This window comes from Electrophorus electricus, chromosome 4 (assembly GCF_013358815.1).
Source record: "Electrophorus electricus isolate fEleEle1 chromosome 4, fEleEle1.pri, whole genome shotgun sequence".
Taxonomy (NCBI): Eukaryota; Metazoa; Chordata; class Actinopteri; order Gymnotiformes; family Gymnotidae; genus Electrophorus; species Electrophorus electricus.
The window spans coordinates 21,766,355-21,790,528 of record NC_049538.1 but is presented as its reverse complement, the minus strand read 5'-3'; the positions used below and the strand labels follow the sequence as shown (position 1 = coordinate 21,790,528).

Sequence of the window (24,174 nt, the reverse complement as noted above, 5' to 3'; positions counted from 1 at the left end):
TCTTCTGCTTACATTCGAGCCCATGGCTAATTACTGAACATAAAAAATGTACCTTAGATTGTATTATACAACAGATTTTAAGATTGCTTCATAGCAAAACTCATGGCAATAGTGAGGACAAGCCCGTCGGTTAAACCTAATGTACTGTCAGCATGCATTTAGCCCAACAACATGGTGAGCCCTGGCACTTAACTGAAATTCTGCTTCTTAGTTTGTTAGGCATTTATACAGTTTCTGGCCACGGACTTTCTTAACAGCTAAATGAAACGCTAGTGCTGGGCAATTTTAGATGCATGCCATCTAAATGTCATTAGCCTAATCCCATATGAAATGTGATCTTCAGCTTGTTTATCTTCATTTAAGTTCAATTTGAAGTCTGGTATTACTGTAAACATAAACACAATGCAGTAGCGGATATGCACTGATAGCCATGTAAAAATAGTTTAATCACAGGTTTGTCCTTGAAATGTGAGGAATGCTGAATAAACAACACGATGTCAGAAATACTGAGGGAATTTGCCTGCAGGACCTCAGACAGCATGTCTTTAAAGCATCAAGCTAAGCTTGCCACCAGCCATAGAGACCGCAAGCATTTATGCATGTCAAGGCATTTACACATGCCTCTAGTCTCATGAATAACCAAATCCAGCATCATGAATAAGTAACAATCTCATGTGCATACGCAAAAAGTATAAAGTGGAGTCGAATAAAAACAGCCCTAATAACATTCATTTTTCAGTTATGCAAAGACTAATTTGGTTATGGTATTTATGAATAAAATATGGTGTATAATATGCTCCAGGAGAGGATGTAGGAACTTCAATATTTACCTGCTGGGGTTGAAGATGCTTGCACATTTCCAAGCCATTAAATATAACGGAAAGTAACATCTAAGATCATGCTAAGGTCATCTACACAAGTACACGTAAACCCATATATGGAAATGCTACCTTTTTAAACAATACATTTTTGCACTGCAATTTGTTCCATTACAGTTCTAGGATCAGGAGTGCTAATATCCTGTCAATTATCTCTGTGTATGTGTCTTACAAATTATTAAGTCCAGTGAGGTGAGCATGTATCTGAACAATGCAGTAAGCTGTCAGCATTTGTGAGAATATATGTGTCCTTTCATCATATTTGAATACATTTTGTGTGTATTTGTGTGCGTGTGTGTGTGTGTGTGTGGGGGGGGGGGGCATGTATGTGTTTATGTGTGATTACTGTCGGCCTTCTGCTTTTTTCCAGTTTTGTCATCACTCACACATTAATTTGGTATTCTCTGAAAAATGATAGTTAAACTTACAAAATGTTGTTCTATTAAGTGTCATACTCTTCTCTCATATTAATCTACAGAGCTGATATGACAACAGAAGATAGAACGGAAGAAGGGATAAATACAGCACGTAAGAGAAAAGACAGGATTATAGAATATAAAAGCTGAAATAAAAATAAAAAACAAAAATATACATGCAATTTGCAAATTTTTAGAACATACCACATAACACTCACACACAAGTACACACTAGCACCCAGTCTAACACATACAGGCACACGCACACACATACATGCACCAGCACAAATTCTATGTATGACACACACCAGCACAGGCAATGTAACACACACACATAAACACATGGTCTAACACACACATGAATATACAGTTTAAGAAACACACACCACAACATCACACAGTCTACCTTATACACACAATAACACATTCAATCATCTGGCCAACATACATGCACAGAGACAGCCTGTCAACCTGAGTGCTCCCAAAAGCTTCTGGAAGTGGGTAATTATGTGGCCTTGTCCTATTAGATGTTGTTGTTCTCCACAAACAGCCCTGTGGTGCATGTCTGACAGCTTCCCTCTAACCATTAAAACCCCCACTTTAAACTGACAGTACCCTGCAAACCCACCCTCTCCACACCCCCATATACAGACTAGGGTATAACTACCTTTATGTGATTATACTGATATTGGCATGCCTACTCGGAAATTGTTCTATATCCTTACTCCAAGTATAAGGTGTGGGGAATGGATACATATATTCAGTATTCAGTGGCCAGATTACACCAATGTACTTCTGTTCCCTTCTCATCTGTAATTAAACTCCACCCTCCAACCCACAATTTACTCCACTATTCCGTAATCATGATTAATACTATGAATTACCGTCAGGGCCTGTTGATGCCTCTCATTTTGCAGATTTGGACTGTGCCTTTAAAATAATGCTGTCTAATTGCTTGATTTATCTTCCTTGTTGAGAGCCAGATGTGATACTAGCCGGTGTGTAATCAGCCATCTTGGAGAGCAGGCTGTGTTTGGCTATCCTTCTCTCCTTACTGATCATCTGAACAAATCCAGCCTGAGCCCTTTTTCAGAGAATGTGGGCTCAAATGAAGGCTGCCAAATCACTACGACTTCTAATGATGCTCCAACTGGCTTTTGTGTAATCAAATTATTGTGTTTCAAATGATGAGAGCAGTGGGGAGTGTTTGTTTCTCTGACTACTGTTTCAGTGAATGAAAATGTAATGAACACAAAGAACAGGGGAATTTAGGGATTTATTGGCAAATTACCTGCTTGTTAGCATGGAGTCATGGAAATACTAATTTGAGATGAGACATGAAAAGAAAGTGACCTTGACAACAATTAGAAGCCAATTATATGTTAGAGCAACAACATGAGTCTGCCTGTTATATTTTTACTTAGGATTTATCTAAAAAAAGAGGAGGACTAGAGGGGGGAAAGTACAAAATGGGCAAAACTAAGGTAAAATGAATACTAACTCTGCATCACTGGGAGAAGGAGTTGAGGATAAATAATTACAGAAAAATATACAATCTGAAAAGTATTTAGTGCAAAAAGTACCAGATGAAAAAGTATGAGATTGAGAATGTTTAAATACAGATATACTTGGGTTGTTCAGATATATTAAAAAATTTCCCATGCAAATATGCTGATGCTGAAGTACACAGATATACCTCAATGTCCTGTACAACTGTGCTGATGAACAGTCCACTTGAACACTGACCCTGTGCCAATATGCAAGCTGGATATGAGAATAATATGGCATGATAGTAATAAATAGCATGATGGTAACATTATAGTAACAATAACCAGTGAGTGCAATTATCCAGCAGAAGCTGGAGATAGCAATACATGTTGATAGGGCCACTATAGGCATATTCATGGCCAAATTTCTCTGGTATTTGATTGCTCAATATGGATGCACTTGAGCTTATATCTCCCGTACTGAATACAAGCTGGAGGCCAAAAGTGCCTGAAGGGTCTATCAGCAGTTAGGTACCTAGTGGCTTCCATGTCTTTCTTTACTGAACAAGCTACATACGCAATGTCTATTGATGTCATTTCAAATTTTCCTAGAATACAGAGCCAAAACAACAACAAAAAAGCGTTTCAGAGAGACACAAATGGCTGTCACTTTCTAGAACAGCACCACCATAAGAGGCAAAAACAAGGTGAAGTCCATTAGGACATCCAGTGCAGGCATCTACCGTTGTTGCTGAATCTTCACTGAACAGATGGTGGCTAGCATTAGCTATGGCAGTGATTGCAACCCACGTGCCATTCCGTTTCAATTAGCCCTAATGAGATGAATGCCTGTGCACTCCTCTACTCTAATTCAATTTTGTCTTTTCTTTCACAAGTGTGCTGGCTCAAAGGCAAGGTTTTGAAAGAGAGGCAGCAGATTGGACATACACAGGCACACCGTATTTATCTCCTGGGGGGGGGGGCACTTTGAGAGAGAGAGAGAGATAGAGATAGAGAGAGTGAGAGAGAGCGCAAGTGAGAGAGAGACATAAGTCATAATTAAGGCAATCTTGTCAGCAGATGCCTGCGCTCCATTCTGGGAGAAAACACAAAACAGAGCATGAAAAAGGAGACAATGAGGCTCAGAACAGAGTGGTATCAAGTAAGCTTTTGGTTAGCTCTTATTCTTAAAACCAAACAAACAAAAAAACTACACTGACTACACTTAAATTTTTTCACAGGCACACAAACCCACACTGTATTTCTGTCTTTTTCTTATACACACATACACACATGTACACACAAACACAAGCAGATGTCCTTGGGCTGGGAAGCTGAATAAAAGTAGAGGAGCATTTGAGAGTTCCTTTGTGAGCTGCTGTTAAGCATTTTCACCTTCGCAGACACTATAATGCACTAATTGTTGACTGACAGTGCATGTCTGAATTGCTGAGTTTCTGTGCTCCAGGCACAATACAGGCATAAGTGTGTGGATATGTGTGTGTAATGACAACATTAGTGTATATACTTTATATAGAGTTTTGCATGTGGTGCAATAGCTACCAACAATCTGCACATTTTTTACCAAAGCTGATCTATATTATGAGAAAGTCACAGGTGGATAAAAACTCCAGCACCTGGAGTAGGTACAGGAAGGTGGAAGATATTTTGTCCTCACTGTTTCACTGTGAAGATGTAGAAGTGACGAAGCCCATTCTCAGTCTCACCCCCACCAGCTGTCACACCCCACTGCTGGTTATGCTCGAGGTGAAATCTGTCACACTCCTGAGCCTTGACTGCTCAGGCACACCTCTTCTCTCTGCATGACACAGATACCCTCACTGTGATAGATGCCACTGCTGGGAACATACATGTGCTGATCTACAACAGGCTGCTGCCTGTCAGCATGGACTCTATGATGCTGATATGATATAGACTAGAGCTTATGCAGATCCTGTCTATCAGGCTTGGACATCTCTGGCCACTCCTAAGACCCTCCCCTTGCTTCCAGGTCCCTCCCCCAACTCCTTCACACACTTGTGATGGGCAACAGTCCGGCTGAACTTTTTCCACATCATGCCAGGAACATATACAGCTTTATAGAACATTTGTGCCCACTAGTCACAGCAAAGACTGAAGCCACAACACTCAGATTTGATTGGATTCTATGTAGTCATGACCAGCCATTGTTTCATCAGCCAGTGAGAAGCTGCTAAGCTCCTGTTTGCCACAACCATAATGTAGTACTGCTCTATCAGGCCTTATCTTAAAAGTAAGACTTGAAGACTACTGAACTTGTAAGTGGAATAAATCACATGTTTTTCCTGTCATGAGTACAGTCATTACCAGTAAAGGCCATGTGGGGGCTTGTAGATAGACTCTAATGGTAAAACTTGTGAGTCTGCTGATAGGCTCTTGACTTTGTGAGATCACGGGAAACCAAAACTACATTGGTTTGGCCCTCCAGCTACTAATTGCATTTTGACTGATTATCATTAATGAACTGTTAATCAAAGACTGTGAAGCAGAGGGAGGGAAAGAAGGGGTGAAAAATGATCAATGGATAATGATGGTATAGCGATGGAGAGAATGTGAGAGAAACAGATTAGGATCCCTCATTATGCCGGATGAGGACTTCTGAAGTTTGGCTGAGCTACAGATAATAGACTGTTAGTACATGGAGCCTTTGAAAAATAACAGCTCCCTGTCGGAGGGGCTCAAGCTTTTTAATTCTGAGAAGCTATTTGTATTTGTGGGAAAATTAGCAAATAAACAGCTGGGCTATTAGCTCTATCTGTACATCTATAAGATAGTATAGACTGTGTGAATTTCTAATGGTGAATGTATATTAACAAGACAAAGGTAGATAGGTTTCAGGTAATAAATGTGTCTTCAATGTATCTGAAAATTAATCCAAGTTTACAATTTACAACACACACACACACACACACACACACACACACAACACTCACACATACATGTACACACATACGCATACAAACACAAACACACTTACAGGAAATTTACACAGCCTGTGCCAGGTGGTGGAGCAATCCACACAAAACTGATACTTGTTGTGGGCAGATGACTGACATGAGATGCCACCACACTGCACACAAACTGAGTCCCGAACTGTCGCTCTGCCATCACTCCTGAGAGAGAGAGAGAGAGAGAGAGAGAGAGAGAGAGAGAGAGAGAGAGAGAGAGAGAGAGAGAGAGAGAGAGAGAAAACACATTATAAACAAGAAGGAAACAATAAGATATATTTTATGATATAAAATACATCATCTCTAATCTAAGCAACTCTTTGAGTTCTGTACAGTCCATAACCCCAATCCATTACATCATCCTGTTTAATAATTTAGTATTACGTTTCTTTATCGATGAATCCATTGAAAAGCAGAGTAAGTTAACGTAGTTTTAGTCTTCAGGAGCAGAACCTACACAGATTTCCATTTCTAAACAGCAGGTAAAAGATGTTTGTAAGTATAAACTACAGCTAAAAAAATATTTAATTCTACTAGTGCTAAGATAGTTCAAACATAAATAATGCTTGCGAGATCATGACAGATTAATTACTTTAGTAGGTAGTTAGCAAATTTATGTTTGTCTAGAAAATCATTTTATTGAAAGATCAAAACCTTTGAATTTTATCAAGCTTTAAAATATTTTTTGCATTTGGAGAAATTAAAGGCAACATGAAACAAAAATCATAAAACAAACAGAGAAACAGTTTTATCAGAAGTCATGAGGGATTTCTAATACCTCTGGTGCATGCATGATCAGATCACATGATCATACAATTAGTATAAGGCATCATGCTGGGCTTTCAGGAATCTGATTTGTGATGTCAGTAGCCACTCTGCATGAGTGAGTATTTACAGCAGCTGCCTGTTCATGCCTGCATGAGAGTGAAAGAGGTGCCGCCACTTATGGGTCCAGTGGTAGCTACCCCAGTCCCAAAGCATAGCTAGTTAACCATTAGCAACATTAGTTGGCTAACAGCCTAGCTAAATTTAAAATAATTATGAACAGAATTAGATGGAGAAGTGCATTCTGTGTATTCATATACACTTGCATGTGATGAGGTGTATAAAGTTTAGCTCATAACAGAAAGTTGTTATCAGTAAGACTTCTCAAATTACTCCAGCAGAGCACAGGCAGGTCATAAATGCTGTTTGATGCTGTTCAGGTGAATGATACTGATACACATACATACTGATACTCACACATAAACCCATATCTCTTATGTTAAAGTGCCACAATAAGAAAGCTCTACTTTCCATTTAAGGCTGGGCTGTCCGTATCTAGTCCTACCGCCCTGCAGAGTTTAGTTCCGGTCCTAATCTAATCCACTTGATCCAGTTAAGGCCTTCAGTAGTTACTTAATATTACATCCAGGTGTTCAATCTTAGGGTTGCAACTAAACTCAGCAAGGCAATAGATCACCGGGTCTGGATTTGGGCACCCCTGATTTAAGATATGACCTCACACATTTTCAGATGCAATAGCTATTCCTCCCTTTACTACTACATGACCTCGCTAAAATGATATTCAGCCAGTTAAAGAGAGAGCATTACTAAGCATTACATATTTGGTATTAAGTGTCCTGTTTGCATTAGACCCTACACTGGACTGTACTGTGCTCTTCGATCAACACAAAGGAGTAATTGCATACTTTCTGCAGTCATACATAAGTGCCACAGTATTATTACTGAACTGCAGTGAAATCTGATGTATTGCAAGAATATAGTGCATGCACATTTCTGTTAAAGTTAAATCTGCTAAGATATGCCAAAAGTGAATAAATCCATTCGGAAGGTACATTTGAATTTGGTAGCAAGTTGCACTGGGATGACATTATTGCATCAGTAAAAGGAGAGTCTAGTATACATGAGCAATGAAAGGAATGAGTGGAATGTCAAGAAGCTGGATGTAAATATGTCGAAGAGAGAGAGAGTGAGAGAAGAAAAGACAGAAAGAGAGAAAGAGAGAGAGACAGAGGGAGAGAAAGAGAGAGGGAAGGAGAGAGCGAGCTCTGAGTTGGGACAGGATGAAAAGAAATGGAAAGCACTCCAGGACACAGCAGCCAGAAATAACGACACCAAACTCTCTTATTCCCAGCTGCAACATCAATATACACTCAAGGCATTTTGCTAGCTCTACACAAAATGCAAATACCATTTTTTTTCTTTCATGTCAGAGATCGAAAAAGAATTTTAACATTCAATTTGTCTCAAATCCCATCCTTAAGAAAGAAACATAAAGGTCAAGTGAAAAAAAACAACAAAATAAAACAAAAAAGAATACGGTGAAGGTTTTTTTTCTTCAAAGACTCTTAGTCTAAACCTCAAGGACTTCTCATCTAATGCTCTGGTGAACTGGAATGAAGTGAAGACCAGATTCATTTTGAGTTTTTGGCAGGCAAATTCTTATGGTAGGAGATTTTTGCCATTCTACATAAAAATGCATTATTTTCAAATGTCTTGCATGAAAGTGACCTATCGATGGCAAGGGTCACTGGCTCACTAACCACTGCAAAATATTGCCCCACACCAGATTGCCATCAACACAATCATATGTACTGTACCAATGGTTTATCTGTGATTTCACATGCATGTAGTCAATCTCTGGATCTCTTCATGTATACTGATTGATCACCTGCTCATTGGATTATTAGATAAGCATTGTCCACTGTATTTTGTTGGTTGGGTGGACAAGTCACAACGGTCAACGGCACCAGACTGCAGGGGAATTAAATGCTTAAATCTACATTCTATCATAGAGTAAAATCTAGCCTAGAAGAGGCATAAGACTTTCCTGATGACATCTGAAATTTGGATTACTGGTGCATTCTTAAAAATGTTTCAAACATGTTTATTAAAGACCAGTTACAACGCTGGTTTTACTCTATAACCTACACTTCAGTTTTGTTGCTTGTCTTAGTTGTAATGACTGTGTTAACTGTTGTGGTCCATAGTTAAGGTAATGTTGTCTGTTTGATTTGCCTCCCAATAACACCACTGATTTTAGTAAAGCACCCTATGTTTTTCAAATCATCTCCTTTCCTCTTTTCTCCTTTCACATGCAGATTGAATACTTCAGAGCTGTCTGCTATGATTAATGGCAGTTAAAAATGACCCGCTAACTCCCACGGTAGTACTCGGCATGGCTGGCCCACCCGCACTATAGCTAAATGAATGCTCTTACACACACACACACACACACACACACACACACACACACACATACACACAGACAGATATAGGCGGGAGGGGTTGTGGGGGAGGTGAATGGTTGGGATGGGGGGAGGCTTTGGGGTGGAGACACTCATGAATGTCAGAGAGGAAAACACCACCCTCTTGCTGACAACTTTTTCATTAGTGCAATAGTGTAGGACTGGAGTGTTTCTGAGTGTGTGCTTGGTTTTATAAATGTCCACCTGATGAACAGAGTGTAAGCATTTCTATGTATTAGTGAAGTGAATATATAGTTCCCGTACAGGCATTACTTAAGATATGCTTGACATAAGCTATGCATGAAAATGAGCATTTATATAAATGATATGCACTATGTGCTTACTCCTTTACATTGCAGTAAGAAACAGTCACATTTCTGCATTTAGCCCAGCTACAATTAGAACTGGAACTAGAACCTGTAGTCTTTCATGAGATACAGTGTGCATTAATAGACCTGAAACATTACTGCTGTGCGCTCTCCACCTCTTTCTCATGTTACTGTCATTGTCACTCATTCTGACCCCTTTTTCTTCCACATCACTGGAAATTACAACTATACACACAAATAATGTCCCAAAAAAAGAGAAAGAGATGGATAGTGTGTGTGTGTGTAAGAAACACAGAGTGAGCGAGAAAGCAGATGGGCTCTGGCATGGCACTGGCTGGCACACATATACTGGTTGTCTCTCCCATCCTTATCTCTGCTTCTCATTATAATGGAGAGTCAGGGCAAATAAACTTTATTCCAAAACACACCACCTACCGCCAAATACACTCAGGCCTCTTAGCCACAGCATCATGTAGATCATTTCTCCTTATGTAAATTTTCATAATTAAAGTTATGTCCCCAGTGCTGCTTTATGTCTATTCATATATTTAAATGCTGAAAACTGGCAGCTGTGGTACAGCTCGCATGCACACGACAGGCAGGGTTCTGACCGGCACTTGAACATGCGTCTAATTGTCTGTCAATGTCTCCCAGAGCCGGAACAGGGTAGATGGGGAAGAGACAGCTCACTTTCACCTCTAGGGCATGTTTGCCTCACATTGCTCTAAAACTGTTGCTTTTTACACTCAATCACAGATACATTCATATCTGCATCCTATTGTTTTTTAGCAGCCTTGGGGATGGTTGTTTGGTTCTATCTGCATTAAGCTCTCATGTGCATGGGTATTAATATTAATTATACTCTCCATAGACCATGTGCTTTTTAATTAAAGTCAGTTGGTAAACAAGGAGTGGGTCTAATCATGGCAAGAGTTGAGCAAGCCACATGCTAACAAGCAAGGGGGAATGGGAGACTGGAATATCTGAATATATTGTGGATATGTCGAGCTAATGAATATATACCTGTCTCAGTCTCTGTCTGTAATTCTTCAATAATCTTACTCTCTTCTGCCATCCTCATTCTCTCACAGTGTGTATGTGACAGCATGCATGACAGTGTATGTATACCAAGCACTCAGTCTCTGTTCTCACAATGCTTTCTGTTTATACATCATACTGCCACCATCAAGAAAATGTGGACTATAAATATTTATTAGCAAAAATACAGTATATAAATTACATGGCTCAGAGAGACTGACTTGTTTTAGATACTGGTGCTGGTCTCTGAAGCTCTTCATAATAGAGAGTGTATGCAAAACAAAGTGTTGTAGTGGAGAACGATGAAAGCATATCTGAAACCCGCTAAGTCTTTGTTCTACACTGGTTTGTTGCAGCCTCCCATAGGAACACAGTGTGTAGTATGAGGAAAGGCTCAATGTACCCAAACAGGGCTTTAGAGACCCATCGCTGCTCTTGTTGCCTGAGAAACCAACCATCAGCTGAGTGGACGGTGGGGTTCCAGTGGCTTCTTGAGATCATGGCAACACTGTTTTGCAACACCATTGGTCCATGTTGCAAGCTGCCAATCACTTGGTCCTGGCATTGCCGGAGAAATGGCAGGGGTTCTCTTTGGTGTTGCCAGGAGGAAGCTGTGGGCAGCACTAGTGGTGGAGGATGCCAACAAGGGAAGAGGGACAGCCTGACACTGTGGGAACATGGGTGCTTGCTGCAATTAACGGACGGTAGTTCAGATTACTCTAAAAGGTATCTATATTTGTGTGTTTATGTGTGTGTGTTGCTGTGTACCAATTTACTTTTGTAAGAAAAATATGAACACTATATAAAGAAAATTATTTTCAAGACATTGAATGTTTCCTTTAAACCTGTATTGTCATTCTATTATTTCTCATTCCATACTTACCCAATCAAAAAGAAAGACAAGGATAGGTCATTGTGGGAAGCATGGTGAAACCCTCAGTTATTAGACACTTCTAATGTTCTAGCCATTCTTCTTCTTCTTCTTCCTGTCTTCCCTGCAGGCCCATGATACTGTGGGGTCCACTTTTTGGCATACCCATTTCCACTTTTTCCAATTTTTAGCATACCCAGCAGTGACACTGGCACATTTCTTTTCCTCACTGAGCTAATCCAGCCAGAGCATTTTTGGCCTACTACACAGCTATTTGTCATTGACGTGAAGTTTCAGAGATGTCTTGGCCACCTTTTGTTTTTTTCTGCAGACAATGTGTCTATACCATCACAACTGGGCTTCGCGTATTTTGTCTGTGATTGGCATCAATCCCATGATCTTCCGCACGTTTTTGTTTATGACATGTTTAAGCTGGGTCAGGGCAATCTAAATCTCCACATCATGCAGTGCTTGTTCATGTCTTCAATCAAAACACATGAAGATATTCAGATAAGCTACTACATGCATGTCCATTGGCCAGCACTATATTCTGTATAGGGCAACTGGGCACACCACAGTTTTGTATATCTTTGCTTTGAGGTAGTTGTGCATTTTCTGATTTCAAAGGACTCCAGTGACCTGATGCCACTTCAGTCACACAGCACTGACTCTGACTTGTTCTTCTCTTTGTGCTTCTTTATAAGGAAGCAGGTAGCATGTATGGCATCAGTAGTACAGAATCCCTGGATGAAGCATTGATTCGAGGAGACTGTAACAGTGTCACAGAGTTCATCATGTGGCATATCAGATAAACGGGGTGGTAGATTGTGTCATTGATGACATCTCCCTTGCATTTCCAAATCGGCACTGTGATGCTGGTCATTCATCTGAAGGACAGTTCCTTCTTCAACAGTCTGATTGAACAATGCCACCAGGATTGCAATGCTGTGACGTTTAAGCAATTTCCAGACCTCAACTGGAAAGTCATTAGGGTCTGGGGCAAAGGGATCTGCCATTGGAAACAATCCTTGTGATTTACTCACTCTCTTACTTGATTCACTCAATCCCTGTTGCTCAGCTACATTCATCTGTCACCAAAGATTGATCCTGGACATCCAAGATAGGGACATGAGATCACAGACCAATGTTGTCAAATAATCCATGTCTAGATCCAGTCTCAGGTGTTGTCACCATAGTAGCCAATAGTCTATCTGTATTGAGCATCCTCTGTTGGTATATGTGGCAAGGTATGAGGATCTCTTATTGAAGAATTTGTTGGCTATGACAAGGTCACTGGTCTCTGCACAGTCTAGAATGTGATCACCATCTTCATTTCAAGTACCAAATCCCATGATATTACATGTAGCCATCCCTCTTTTCTCTGACATGTCTGTTTCACATGTTTGAATTTGTGTATCCACTTTGTCCCAGAAGTGATCTTTCTTGTCATTCAGGCTCCCAGATTGAGGAGCATAGCTAGAGGACTCTCAGGAACTCCCAGGGCTGTGGGGCCATTTCTTGATGGACATGAGGCAATTTGATATCCGATATACCTTGGCAACATTGTTGCACAGGGTTTCACATATAACTATTCCCATAACCATTTCAGACTGATTTCTGTCTATGTTGAAGAAATGTATCCTTCTCTGACATTCCTCACCTTCCCTCCTGTCCATCTTGTCTCCTGAACATATGTGATGTCTACGTGTTAATGTTTCCGGGCATCAATCAGTTCTCAGCTGTGTCAGCGAGCATTCCAATATTGATGGTGACTAGACAGAACTCCTGCTGCACTCATTGAAATTGTGGTAGAATGTTCTAGCTATTCTACCTAAACATAATCAACTCCCTTGGCTATTTTAGGACATTGGCCATTTTGTTATTCAATCACTCCTGTGTTGCTTTGGTCCTGTGGTTGAGATCATTGTCCAACTGAGAGGCAAAACTTCTCCCAAGCTTTATTATTTATTTATTTTTTTGTTTAGTAGACAAGTAGGTTGTCTTGCAGAATCTCACTGTATTTTGCACCATCCTTCTGTCATTCAGTTTTAACAAGATGCCTAGCCCCTCTGAGGAAAAGCATGCCCACAACATGATGCTGCCACCACTATGCTTCACTGTTGGGATGGTGTGTGTTGAAGAATGGGCAGTGTCAGGCTTATGCATATTGCTTTAAATATTTTTTGGGCCAAAAACCTCAATTTTGTCTTTTCTGACCACAAATCCTTAACCCACAATTTAGCTGGGTCACTCTGATGCTTTCTGCCAGATTCCATATGTGCTCCAATTGTTCTTCATAATAGCTTCTTTCCATGTATGTATGCAGAACACTTGATATTATTGACATTCACTGCAGTTCAAGTCACTGAACTCTGTAGCTACTTCAACTTGATCGTTGGCTTCTCTGTGGCTTCCTTCACAAGTCACTTTTTTGTTCTACTGCTAGTTTTGAGGGATAGCATTGTTTAGGCAGTGCATGGGTGGCATGATGCAATTTCCATATTCTCACAATTGAGCAGTGCCCACTGAGATATGACAACACTTGGACTTTGTAGCCTTTTCCTATCTGTGCATGTCTATAATAACATTTTTACTGCTCTTTGGTTTTCATTTTTCACAATTTTCATTTTTCACAAATGGTCCATTCGAAATTAAAGAGGTCTTTTATCCAGAAATTGGATAACTTTATTCACAGGTAGAGGCCAATTTTAATTTTTATTTCAGATTTCAATACTTTATCACCATATCAGTCAGTGCTTGGATGACTTGGAGGAATTTATTTGTTACCGCTCAAGCAGAAACAAAAAAAACATCCAAGCATCATACACATTGTCTCTTAAAACACACACACACACACACACACACACACACACACACACACACACACACACACACACACACACATACCACTTTGCTAAAAACCCATTCAAAACATTGGGGGAGGGAGATCATTGTTAAAATTGTAGGGTGGAGTTTAACAGTCTGATAGCAGAAAGGTAGGTGCTGTCACAGAACTGAGATGTTCTACATAAAATTCTCTGTACCTTAAAAAGGTACCATGCAGGATGTGAACTATCTTCATAAATTTTTAGTGCCACCTTTTCCAAGCTACTGATGTATATAAAGGCAACAGATGGGAGTTCACAACCAGTGATTTCAGAAGCAGTATGCACCACCTTCTCTACCGCGTTCTCTCTCATATGCCATTGTATTCCTGTACCAGACACATTGAAAAGGTCAACAAACTTTCTACAACTGTTTTGTAAAAATGTAGCATGTAATTTCTACACACATCAAATTTTCTGTGCTGTCTTCCAAAGAAAAATATTTTTATGAGCTTTATCCAGCAATACACCATTGTCCTCTTAAGTGTCTTACTGGTGGTCATCCCCAGGAACATAACAGAATCTCCACCTTCTGATCAAAACAACTTTTTTCAGTTTGGAATTTTTGTCATAGAATATTACAATGACATAAACGCATCAATATCAGTTTAATTATTTTGAGGGCCAGAATATGACAGCACAAAATATGAAAGTGTGAAGACTTTCAAATCTGATTACTTTTAAGAGGGGTGAAGAGCTCTCCAAGGTACTGTATCTAAGAAGTAGTTCTACCCCTAGGATAAAAATATAATGATTGTCTCTTAAAATAACCAAATTATCAAAGAACCCACATATAATTAATACTTAAACAATGCCAACATAACATTTCATCTCAACATTTGCACGTCTATGAAAACGTATAGTCATTTTATGGCAGCTCTATGAAAGTGTATCAAGGAACAATAGCCAGAGTATGACAGGTTGATAAACAAGTTTTTGTGTCACACCATGCCACCACAGGGATAGATTCACATATAGACAACACTCCCGTGTTGGTCCTAAGTACATTCACAACTCCAATTCCCAAGAGCCCTCATGTACCCTGACTGCTAATATGTCGCAGGCATACCTCTGTAACTGTAATGGATGCACTTCCCAACCACACTATGAGCCTTCTCCTCAGTGTTAACACACTTTACCTGTAACCACTGTAACCGGAACTTCATCATTCCACTAACTCAATGTTTCATGTTAGCCCTTTCCACTACGTCACTCTCTTATCGACATGAGTTTCCATCATCCTGTCTTTTTAGAACAGTTGTTCCAGGGATACTCTTCTTTTAGTTGTTTTTGTTCTTTGTTGTTATTTTGCTCTTTAAGTAAAGAACTTGCTGGACTTGGACTCACGATTCAGCTGTGATTTGCTTGTATTGTCACATTGTAGACCAAGATTTATTTACGTGATCTCCATGCCCAATTCAAGAAGGTCTGTTATTCTAACTTCAGTCTAGGCCTTTAATGTAATTTACAGTTAACTGTAATCAACAAACTGTGCAGAATTCACGCCAACTTGCCAATAAATCATACTAGGGTTTCAGCCATGGAGTACAAATGACATAAGTAAAATTCAATTGCTTTGACAATAATAATGAAAGAATACTTTCAAATTCCATAAATCATATCCCTTTTGAAGTTTTTCCCAGTAGATAGGTTCTCTTACACATACCCCTCCAAAACAGAAATAGTTCGCAACCAGCAAAAGAACATTCTATCTTCAAACTGGATACTGTTTCTACTCCACAAGAGCTGACTCCTCCTACTGTTATCAATACTATGCAACCTGTATGAATAACAGTAGGCAGAACTAGAGTAATGAAAGCAACCAAAGTCGCACAGTGCTCCTGTGCTCCAGTTTCTATGCTAGTTGAACTGGAATTCCAGGTGCCTTCAGCAGGGCCCTCCTGGGAGCCATCAGTACTAATTTGATTTTTAATTTGACATGACTCCTTGGCTAATTGCAGGAACCCATGATTAATTAATCTGATTTGACTTGTACTAATTTCTAATGCCCACAGACCAGCACTCCCAGTGGAGTCAGGTGAACAAACAGGGAAGGCATCGCTGGTGGAGGTGTCCCAGTGATACGCATGTCATAGTGGATGTGGATCAGCTGAGACAGGGAAGAAAGACACAGGCCAAAGGGACAGTGAATGTAGCGCCATGCCTCACACACGGGTGCATATCCTTTGGGATTGTCTGACGTGGTTATGACAGTATTATGCCAAAAGGCAAATCCTCATAGCCAAAGCAGCTGAAGGATTTCTATCAAAGAACACTGCATGTTAGGATGTAGAGTGTGTTTTTTTACCTCTTCTCCACCAGATTTAGGTTAGTAATGTCACTCTCCCATGTCATACATGAACAGACATATGCAAATATCTGGTTCAGATGGACAGGCCTTTTAGAACAGGCAGGCAAAATTAGGAAAGCAAACCACCAAATGCTCCACTCAGTGCTGTACAGAGTGCATCTCAGCATGGAAAGTGTAGGGTAGACTTTGCCTCCAAGGAAGACCAGAAAACCCTTTTAATTTTCTCTAATTTTATAATCTTTTGTTTTCTTTAAAAAAATATCAAAAAAATGAGAGTGCACTGGGGACACTATGACAAAAGACTTATAAGACTTGACCCAAGGCCAGCAAGCATGTGTTCCCAGTTTTACACATTCCTTTTTAAAAAAACTGTTTGTTCTTGTTAATCTCTTTCTGTTTATTTTAATATGCATTGGTAATATTATCAATATTGTACCTGATATATCACTGGCAATAACTGATCTGAACTGAACATACAGTGGGAAACAGAAGGGGGAGAGAGGCACAAACACATAGAAACAGTTAGGCCTTGAGTTCTCTCATAAAGTATAATCTAGTGCTTATAGTTGTAGTATGAGGAGTTCACTTGGATGCAGTGGGGGTTGATGTTTGCAGCCCACACAGTTTTCTGACAGTATATGCTGCAGCTTTTATATTAGTTATTTACTTACACATGCTTCTTCATGCACACACAGCACTTGGGTCACACACAGCCTACGCTTCACCAGCAGAGCAGTCCTGTCTTTGTCTGTCTTTCTCTCTCTTTTACATTCACACAGACACACAGACACACTGACACACACATGCATGTGTGCCTGCATGCATGCACGCACGTACGCACTCACACACACACACACACACACACACACACACACACACACACACACACACACACACACACACACACACAAACACACACAAATCACTACTCATATCTGAACACAGGAGAACCCATTCCTCCTCTGATATACTGTACATACACACATACACTGCAAGTTCACGGAAGGAGCAAATCCATAAAAAGCATATATTGTAGGACTGACCTAATACATAAAATCTTCCAGAATTCTGTGGTTCAGTCCAGTAAAATCATACCTACATGTCCACTACTAAGCATACTGCAGGACCTAGAGAAAGCCTAGTGCAGAGAGAGAGCACTGAGCAAGAGAAAGAAAAGGGAAAGATGTCAGAAGGAAAAACAAGAATAACTCAACAGTGGCAAAACGGAGGAGGGACTGGAGGACAGATGGAGAAGAAGGGTAGAGATAGTGATAACACAGTGATATCATTCATTATGCATGCATGTGTCAGTGCATGAGAGTGTGCCTGTGTGTACTGATGCCTACATATTTGTGTGCTTATTAGTATGGCAATTCATAGGTTTATATATGCATGTGTGTGAGTGTGTGTGTATTATTTGTATGAGTTTATGGGTGTTTCTGTGTGTGTGTGTGTGTGTGTGTGTGTGTGTGTGTGTGTGTGTGAGAGAGAGAGAGAGAGAGAGAGAGAGAGAGAGAGAGATGGCATGTTGCACCACTCATATCAGTGGATTCAGAGAACATACAAATGCTAAGCCACCTGTTAGCTTCCCAAGGCATTGTGGGATTGAGACAGAAGCTCAATCTGGGCATTGAGCAGAATGCCAAGCCCAGTGTGAAATTCAGAGAGAGGAAAGAGTGAGAGAGTGAACGTGGAAGAGCTGCAAGGGGATGAGATACACTATATCCTTCACTAACATCCATTTCTTGAAGCTTTAAGAAATGATCATAAGGTTACATGAGCAATAGTATGAAATAAAAAATGTAGTCATGAAAACAGTAAAGTTTCTTTACTGTCATTGTTTTTCAGCAGCCTAAAGTGGAACAAGTGTAGCAACAGGCCTACTACTCGCAACAAACAATACTACAGGACCATTCAGGATCAGCACTAGCACTGGGTTACTGTTTCACTATTACTATTATCTCTGAAATTGTTTAGTATGTTATTTTGTACATATCCAAAAAGACTATGACACAAGTGTTGAGTAATCTGAAGTTTAAAGCTCCTTTGCCTTCTCCTTTTATATACTTCATGTAAAGGTGGAAGTAGGTCTGGCTTAGAATGAAACAGATTGTAATCATATAATCACTGTTAGTAATCCTACCCATTTATTGCCATGTATGTATCACAACTATGATCAAGAACATTATTTTTTGCAATTGTTGCAAGTGCAATTTTTTAATGGCTGATGGAACCACCAAATTCATTATTATACATTGACTTTAGTTATGGTCCTCTGGGTTCTTCTTTTTATTTTTTCCACATGAACATGAACACGTCGATGTATGCGACTTTGTTTACATGAAACTCCCATTTCATGGTGCCAACCCTCTATACCTTGCATAGTGCGAGTTGTGTAAGCCATGAAAACGACAAAAAAAGACCAAAAATGCCTATTCCAACAAAAGATAGAATCAAATATGCTGTAAAGCAGCTAGCACGTCTTTGCACACCCACAATAGAGTGCTATGCACAATTTAAGTGTTAGCAACAGCACTGATTTGCAGTCTAAGTTTAGACCGTTTGTATTTGCGATGGTGATGGTGACCTTCATTTTGCTACCAATACAGTGTCAGTACTGTTCATGTCTGAGGATTGTTTTCCACAAGATTAAATGGCATGGCTAGGGCACTGGTGGTTAGAGGAGTGATAAATGCAGAACAACAGGCTACTCGATATTTAAATGTATTCCATTTGAAGCTTTCGTTAAATTATGTCATTATAATAGTTTCCAAGTTTGTTAAATGACTGGAAAAGATGATTATTCATCTTGTTGTCTGTCTTCACTCCATTTAAGTAAAACAGCTAAGAAGAGAAATGTCTGTGACCTCCCAAAATATATTATAATGTATGTATGCCAACATTAGCCTACACTACAAAAGGACAAATAGCCTACACTGTCTATTTAAGGTAGCCTTGCCGAGTATATCCCTATTGTTTTACATGGCACAGTAAATTGAAAGCTCATACTTAAATTGTTTGGAGAGGACAGTGACTGCTAAGAAACTGGGATCATTCATGGAATAATGTTTTCTTTCTTCCTTTACTCTTTAAGTCAATTTTACCAATGCACCTTGACCACAGTGAAATTATATGTAAGCCATGGAATTATATTTTACACACACCCACACACATACGCACACACACACACACACACACACACACACACACACACACTAATTATCTTCAACAACAGCAGTGGCTGTGGGATGTCAGGGTGTTGCAAAATGTCAGCACCCCGGTAACAGGTAGCTGTCAGCTTGTGACGAATGAGAACGTGTCTTATTATTTGCACACACATTCATAGAGAGAGCAGTGCTGGTTTGAGCCTCTGTGGGTTCAATGTCTCCAGCACTAACAGTCTCAGGAGAGCATGGATTTTCTGCTTCTCTGTGTGTCTCTCTCTTTTTCCTTCTCACTCTGCTTCTCTTATTCACATCCTCCTCAGTGAGTTTCTCCTAGAATGGAGGCAGGAAAAGCTCAGATTATGAAGTGTGAGAGAATGGGAGAGAGAGAGAGAGAGAGAGAGAGAGAGAGAGAGAGAGAGAGAGAGAGAGAGAGAAAGAGAGAGAGAGAGAGATAGAGCATGGCAAAGTGTTCCCAAGGCTATAGGAACTGTCAGTACCTGAGAGACTTCAAACACCCAGCAGCTCTGTGATCATCCTGCTCTCTAACTCTCTGCTGACAGCCCCTCAGCTACACAGTTTACACACACACACACACACACACACACAAAACAAAAAAAACAAAACATGCATACACTTTACTGTTTACTGTGCAGAAATGAAATAGTTACACTTCCTTTTTACATAAATGAGCAACGCATTTATAAGTATACCTTTACATATACATACTAATTATTTCAGATTACAATTTGATTCATTTTAAAGCCATCAGGCATCATCATAAAGGTTTCAGACAGAGATCTTTCATCAGCTGTGCAAGCATATATATATATATATATATATAATATCTCACAACATTAGGAGCAGCAGCTTGTGTCATGCTGCACACATGACGACTGATCGTAGATGTTTTTGTAATGACCCCATAGCTCTGCTTTTGTCTTAATAATGCAAATTGTCTCCATATTGTCAGGCATTTGTTTTTTCTCAGCAAGTCTGAAATTTCACAAAATGTTGGCAAAATCTTCAGTACTGTTTTTTGCAAAGTGTGTGTGCATCACACTTTTGATTCTATCACACTTTGTGTGTGTGTGTGTCACACTTTTGATTCTTTGCACTTCACACTAGCAACCACAGATACTGTCAAGCTAATGGGAATACCTAAAATGGCAAAGGGACTACAGAAACCACACATTGAGGATGTTTTGCCAATCCTCTGATGGCAGACTAGCCAACAAATGTAAATTATGCTGAAACATGCCAGCTGATTGTACTGAATGTGGTACTCGAGCTTTATAGCAGCCACTGGCCATTTACACCCAACCTCTTCAGGATCAGAATGTATCTGCCACTGACACTTTACATTGTTATAATTCTATTTCCCACCATAGAGTTCTCTGAAGCTCTGTAATCACACTGTCATAAACATCCCCCCCCCTCCTTTGAGTTATTGCATACATACTTGCCTGTCACTCATCTGTAATGTAACTAAATTCCTACACGACTCTCAGCAGTGTTAAGAGTTTGCATTTGAGCATTTTGTGCACTGTTTTGTTACTCAGTGCTGTACTGTAGCCCTTTTTTTGATTGTTTGTTTTTCTTTTTATTTCCTTTTTTGGATGGCTGAATGTCAATAAAAGCCTAACTGAGCTGTCTGCCTCTCTGTCTGTCTCTGGGTTTGGTTTTTTTTTTAGGAGGTTTTTTTTGTTTGTTTTGTTTTCCTAGGAGAGAAAGAGAAGGGCATTCCTCTAGAAGGCTGGAGGGTGTTTTCCCCTATCAGCCAGAATCCAGTCAGTTTGTCTGCAGCTAGCCAAGCCCTGACCACATCAACCATCAAAGAACTCTGCTGAGGCAAGACTTTTCACTGCTAACAGATTATCGTCAGTAACACTGTAAGACTGTAGTGGAATGAGAGCTGCTCTCTGTTAATGTCAGAAAGAGGACCCTGTGGTATGACCAGTAACACAGACCGTTTCTCTATATAAAAATTGGAAGCACAATTTTGGGAATCACAGATATTTGCTGACTGATTGGTTTCATCTATGGTTGGCTCCTTTATGCACAGACAGCCCAATCTTTGCATATGCTATAGCTCTGAAACAGATGTAAGAAGTAACAAGACTATTAATATTTGGTACTAAGTCTACATACAATTAACTGTGATTTTGAGGGCAAGAGCTGCCTAATATCACTTCACTATACACCATAAATACACCAGATCTAGGAGGGATGGGTGGATTCTGTTGAACCAGTAGATAACTAGATGGCAAGTTAGCCTTGTTATTAAATGCCTTGGCTAGTTGGTAATAGTTGGCAAGTTAGCCATGGTAGTATTTGGTATAGTTAATAGCTGATGTTAGCTATGGTAATAACTAAATGTCACAGACTGCTCCGGACCCATAAGTCACGTGGTACAGCCCGCCACGTGCGGGGGATCCACATATGTACTGTTTATCCGTCTTGTAACCACGCCCCCCTGGGATTGCACACTCGTCAAGTGTTGATGTGTCTATTTAAACCCCTGTCTGTGCGCATCCTTTGTTGGTCATTGTCGCTACGTAAGTTGTTTAACAGCAACACCAGTCGTTCTAACTATTTCGATAGCCGTAACGTCTGTGTTTGTGTGATCACCTTTATGTTAGTGTGTACTTTGTTTAATGTTCAAACGTATAGTTATGTTCACCGTCAGCATCTCATGTGAGTGTGTCTATTGTGTGTGTTTCATGTTAATAAACGTCTCACATGAACGAGGGGGTCTGTGCGTCCAGCAGCGTTACACTGATAAGTTAGCTATGGTAATAGTTGGTAAGTTAACAATGGTTATAGTTGGTAAGTTAATGATAATAGTTTGTAAGGTAACTATGATAATAGTTGGTCATTTAACTATGGTAATAGTTGCCTTGCTGGTTTGATTGCAATAATCAGCAAAATGAGTTCAGAAAATGGTTAAAATAATCGGGTAGACAAACGTTTTGTATACATTACAGCTTTATATGCAAATCCCGTGTTCATTTACAAGGTTTCTGCAATATTCATTTGTCCAGTATGTTTCAATAAACATACTATTTAAGATGTAGGGAAAGGTCTCTGGACGGGTTAGATTTCCTCAGCCTTGTTGAAGGTTTTGTTGGGATTCCATAGATATTGTAAGTTTTAATTATGTTGATTGCAAGAGGTTTTTTTGAGCAATAAGACGTCACTCTTGCATAGAGCACTGCTTGAAAAAATTTAAACTGCCAAACCATTTTGTGAAGTAGAGTTGGTCAGAAGGACCTGTAACAGTGATATAAATATAAAGAATACAACAAACATTCAATGGAAAACATTAACTCTGTCTACAATAGTTTCATGATACTATTTTATGTTTAAAGGTCTCCAACAGAGTATGAAAATCTACCTTGTTCTTTTTATGGAAAGGCAGAGAACTATCTCTAATGTTGTAGCGGGTAAAAGCAGTCCCAAGCCATGTGGAGAACATGTGGCTGGAAGCCTGAGAGTTAGAGAGTTAAAGAGAGTTAGCCGCAGCCATGCTGGGAATGATGTCAGGATTCCTCCCTGTATAAACAGTACTGCTTATTCCTTAGTTGGGTGGCAGTCCAGTAAGCAGTTTAAGAATGGTAAGCCTCTGTTTCATTAAGAAATTATGTCAATACAAAAAAACCTGATAATATTTGGGCAATATAAGGGGAAAGATCACCTACAGACATTACATCAGAGGTATCTTCTCATGATGGCTTCTCAGAGACTTTAACTTTCATACACATTTAAGTTTTGCAGTAATTTTTTAGCACAACAGATTAAAATCCTTTAACTACGATCTTGGTTTGTTGATGTTTTAAGCTCATATTCTTCAAGTCAACATGAAAATCATTTTCAGTGTTGATTTTTAAATTCCACTTCAAATGGCTGTATGCAGGGCTCATTCCAGACATTCCCGACTGCAGAAACAGTGCTGAATACATCTGTGTGCCACATGTTTCTCTACATGTGGCATCAACCGAGCAGCTGCAGATGTGCTGGCTGTCCAGTGTTCTTCCACTGGCTCAAGTGACAGTTTAGGGATCCGTTTCTGAGAGCTTAGTCACAAGTTACCACTAGATGCATTAGAGCAGTATGGGAATAACTGTGAGTTGAACAGTAATAGATTGTTCTGAGGGAGCACTCTTTTTTCTGATTATATATATATATATATATATATATATATATATATATATATATATATATAATCAGCAAACAGAGGGGGTTGCTTCAAAGAGGTTTTCAGACCATGTCAAGAAAGCAGACATGGGTTATTCCCCCACCTCCACCTCACCTACCCCCAACCACCCCTTTCTGCTTTTTAGACTTACTTGGAATCTGTTGTGTCATTCGGCATCCACTTCTAAACTGCAGCTACGCCCACCTACCCAGCACTGTTTCATAGGGGCTTTCCAGAAATCTCCTACTAGTCCTCCTAAGGCATTGCCAAAGGTCTCAGGACAGGTCCAAAACTCCCTACAAACTGTAGTTTCAGGCTGAACCAGGGGCCAGACAAACTGCCTGAGCATTCGATCACAG

The 24,174-nt window shown here is 39.8% G+C and overlaps 1 protein-coding gene across 3 annotated transcripts in view; it reads right to left on the bottom strand.

The window, feature by feature from the left end:
• The window catches only part of reln (reelin), a 95,221-nt gene that overhangs the window by 49,341 nt on the left and 21,706 nt on the right, over positions 1-24,174 (bottom strand). For all 3 annotated transcript variants that reach the window (XM_027008785.2, XM_027008786.2, XM_027008783.2), the window contains exon 3: positions 5,798-5,933. In XM_027008785.2, coding sequence (XP_026864586.2) covers positions 5,798-5,933 — 136 coding nt within the window. The remainder of the gene's footprint in view (positions 1-5,797; positions 5,934-24,174) is intronic.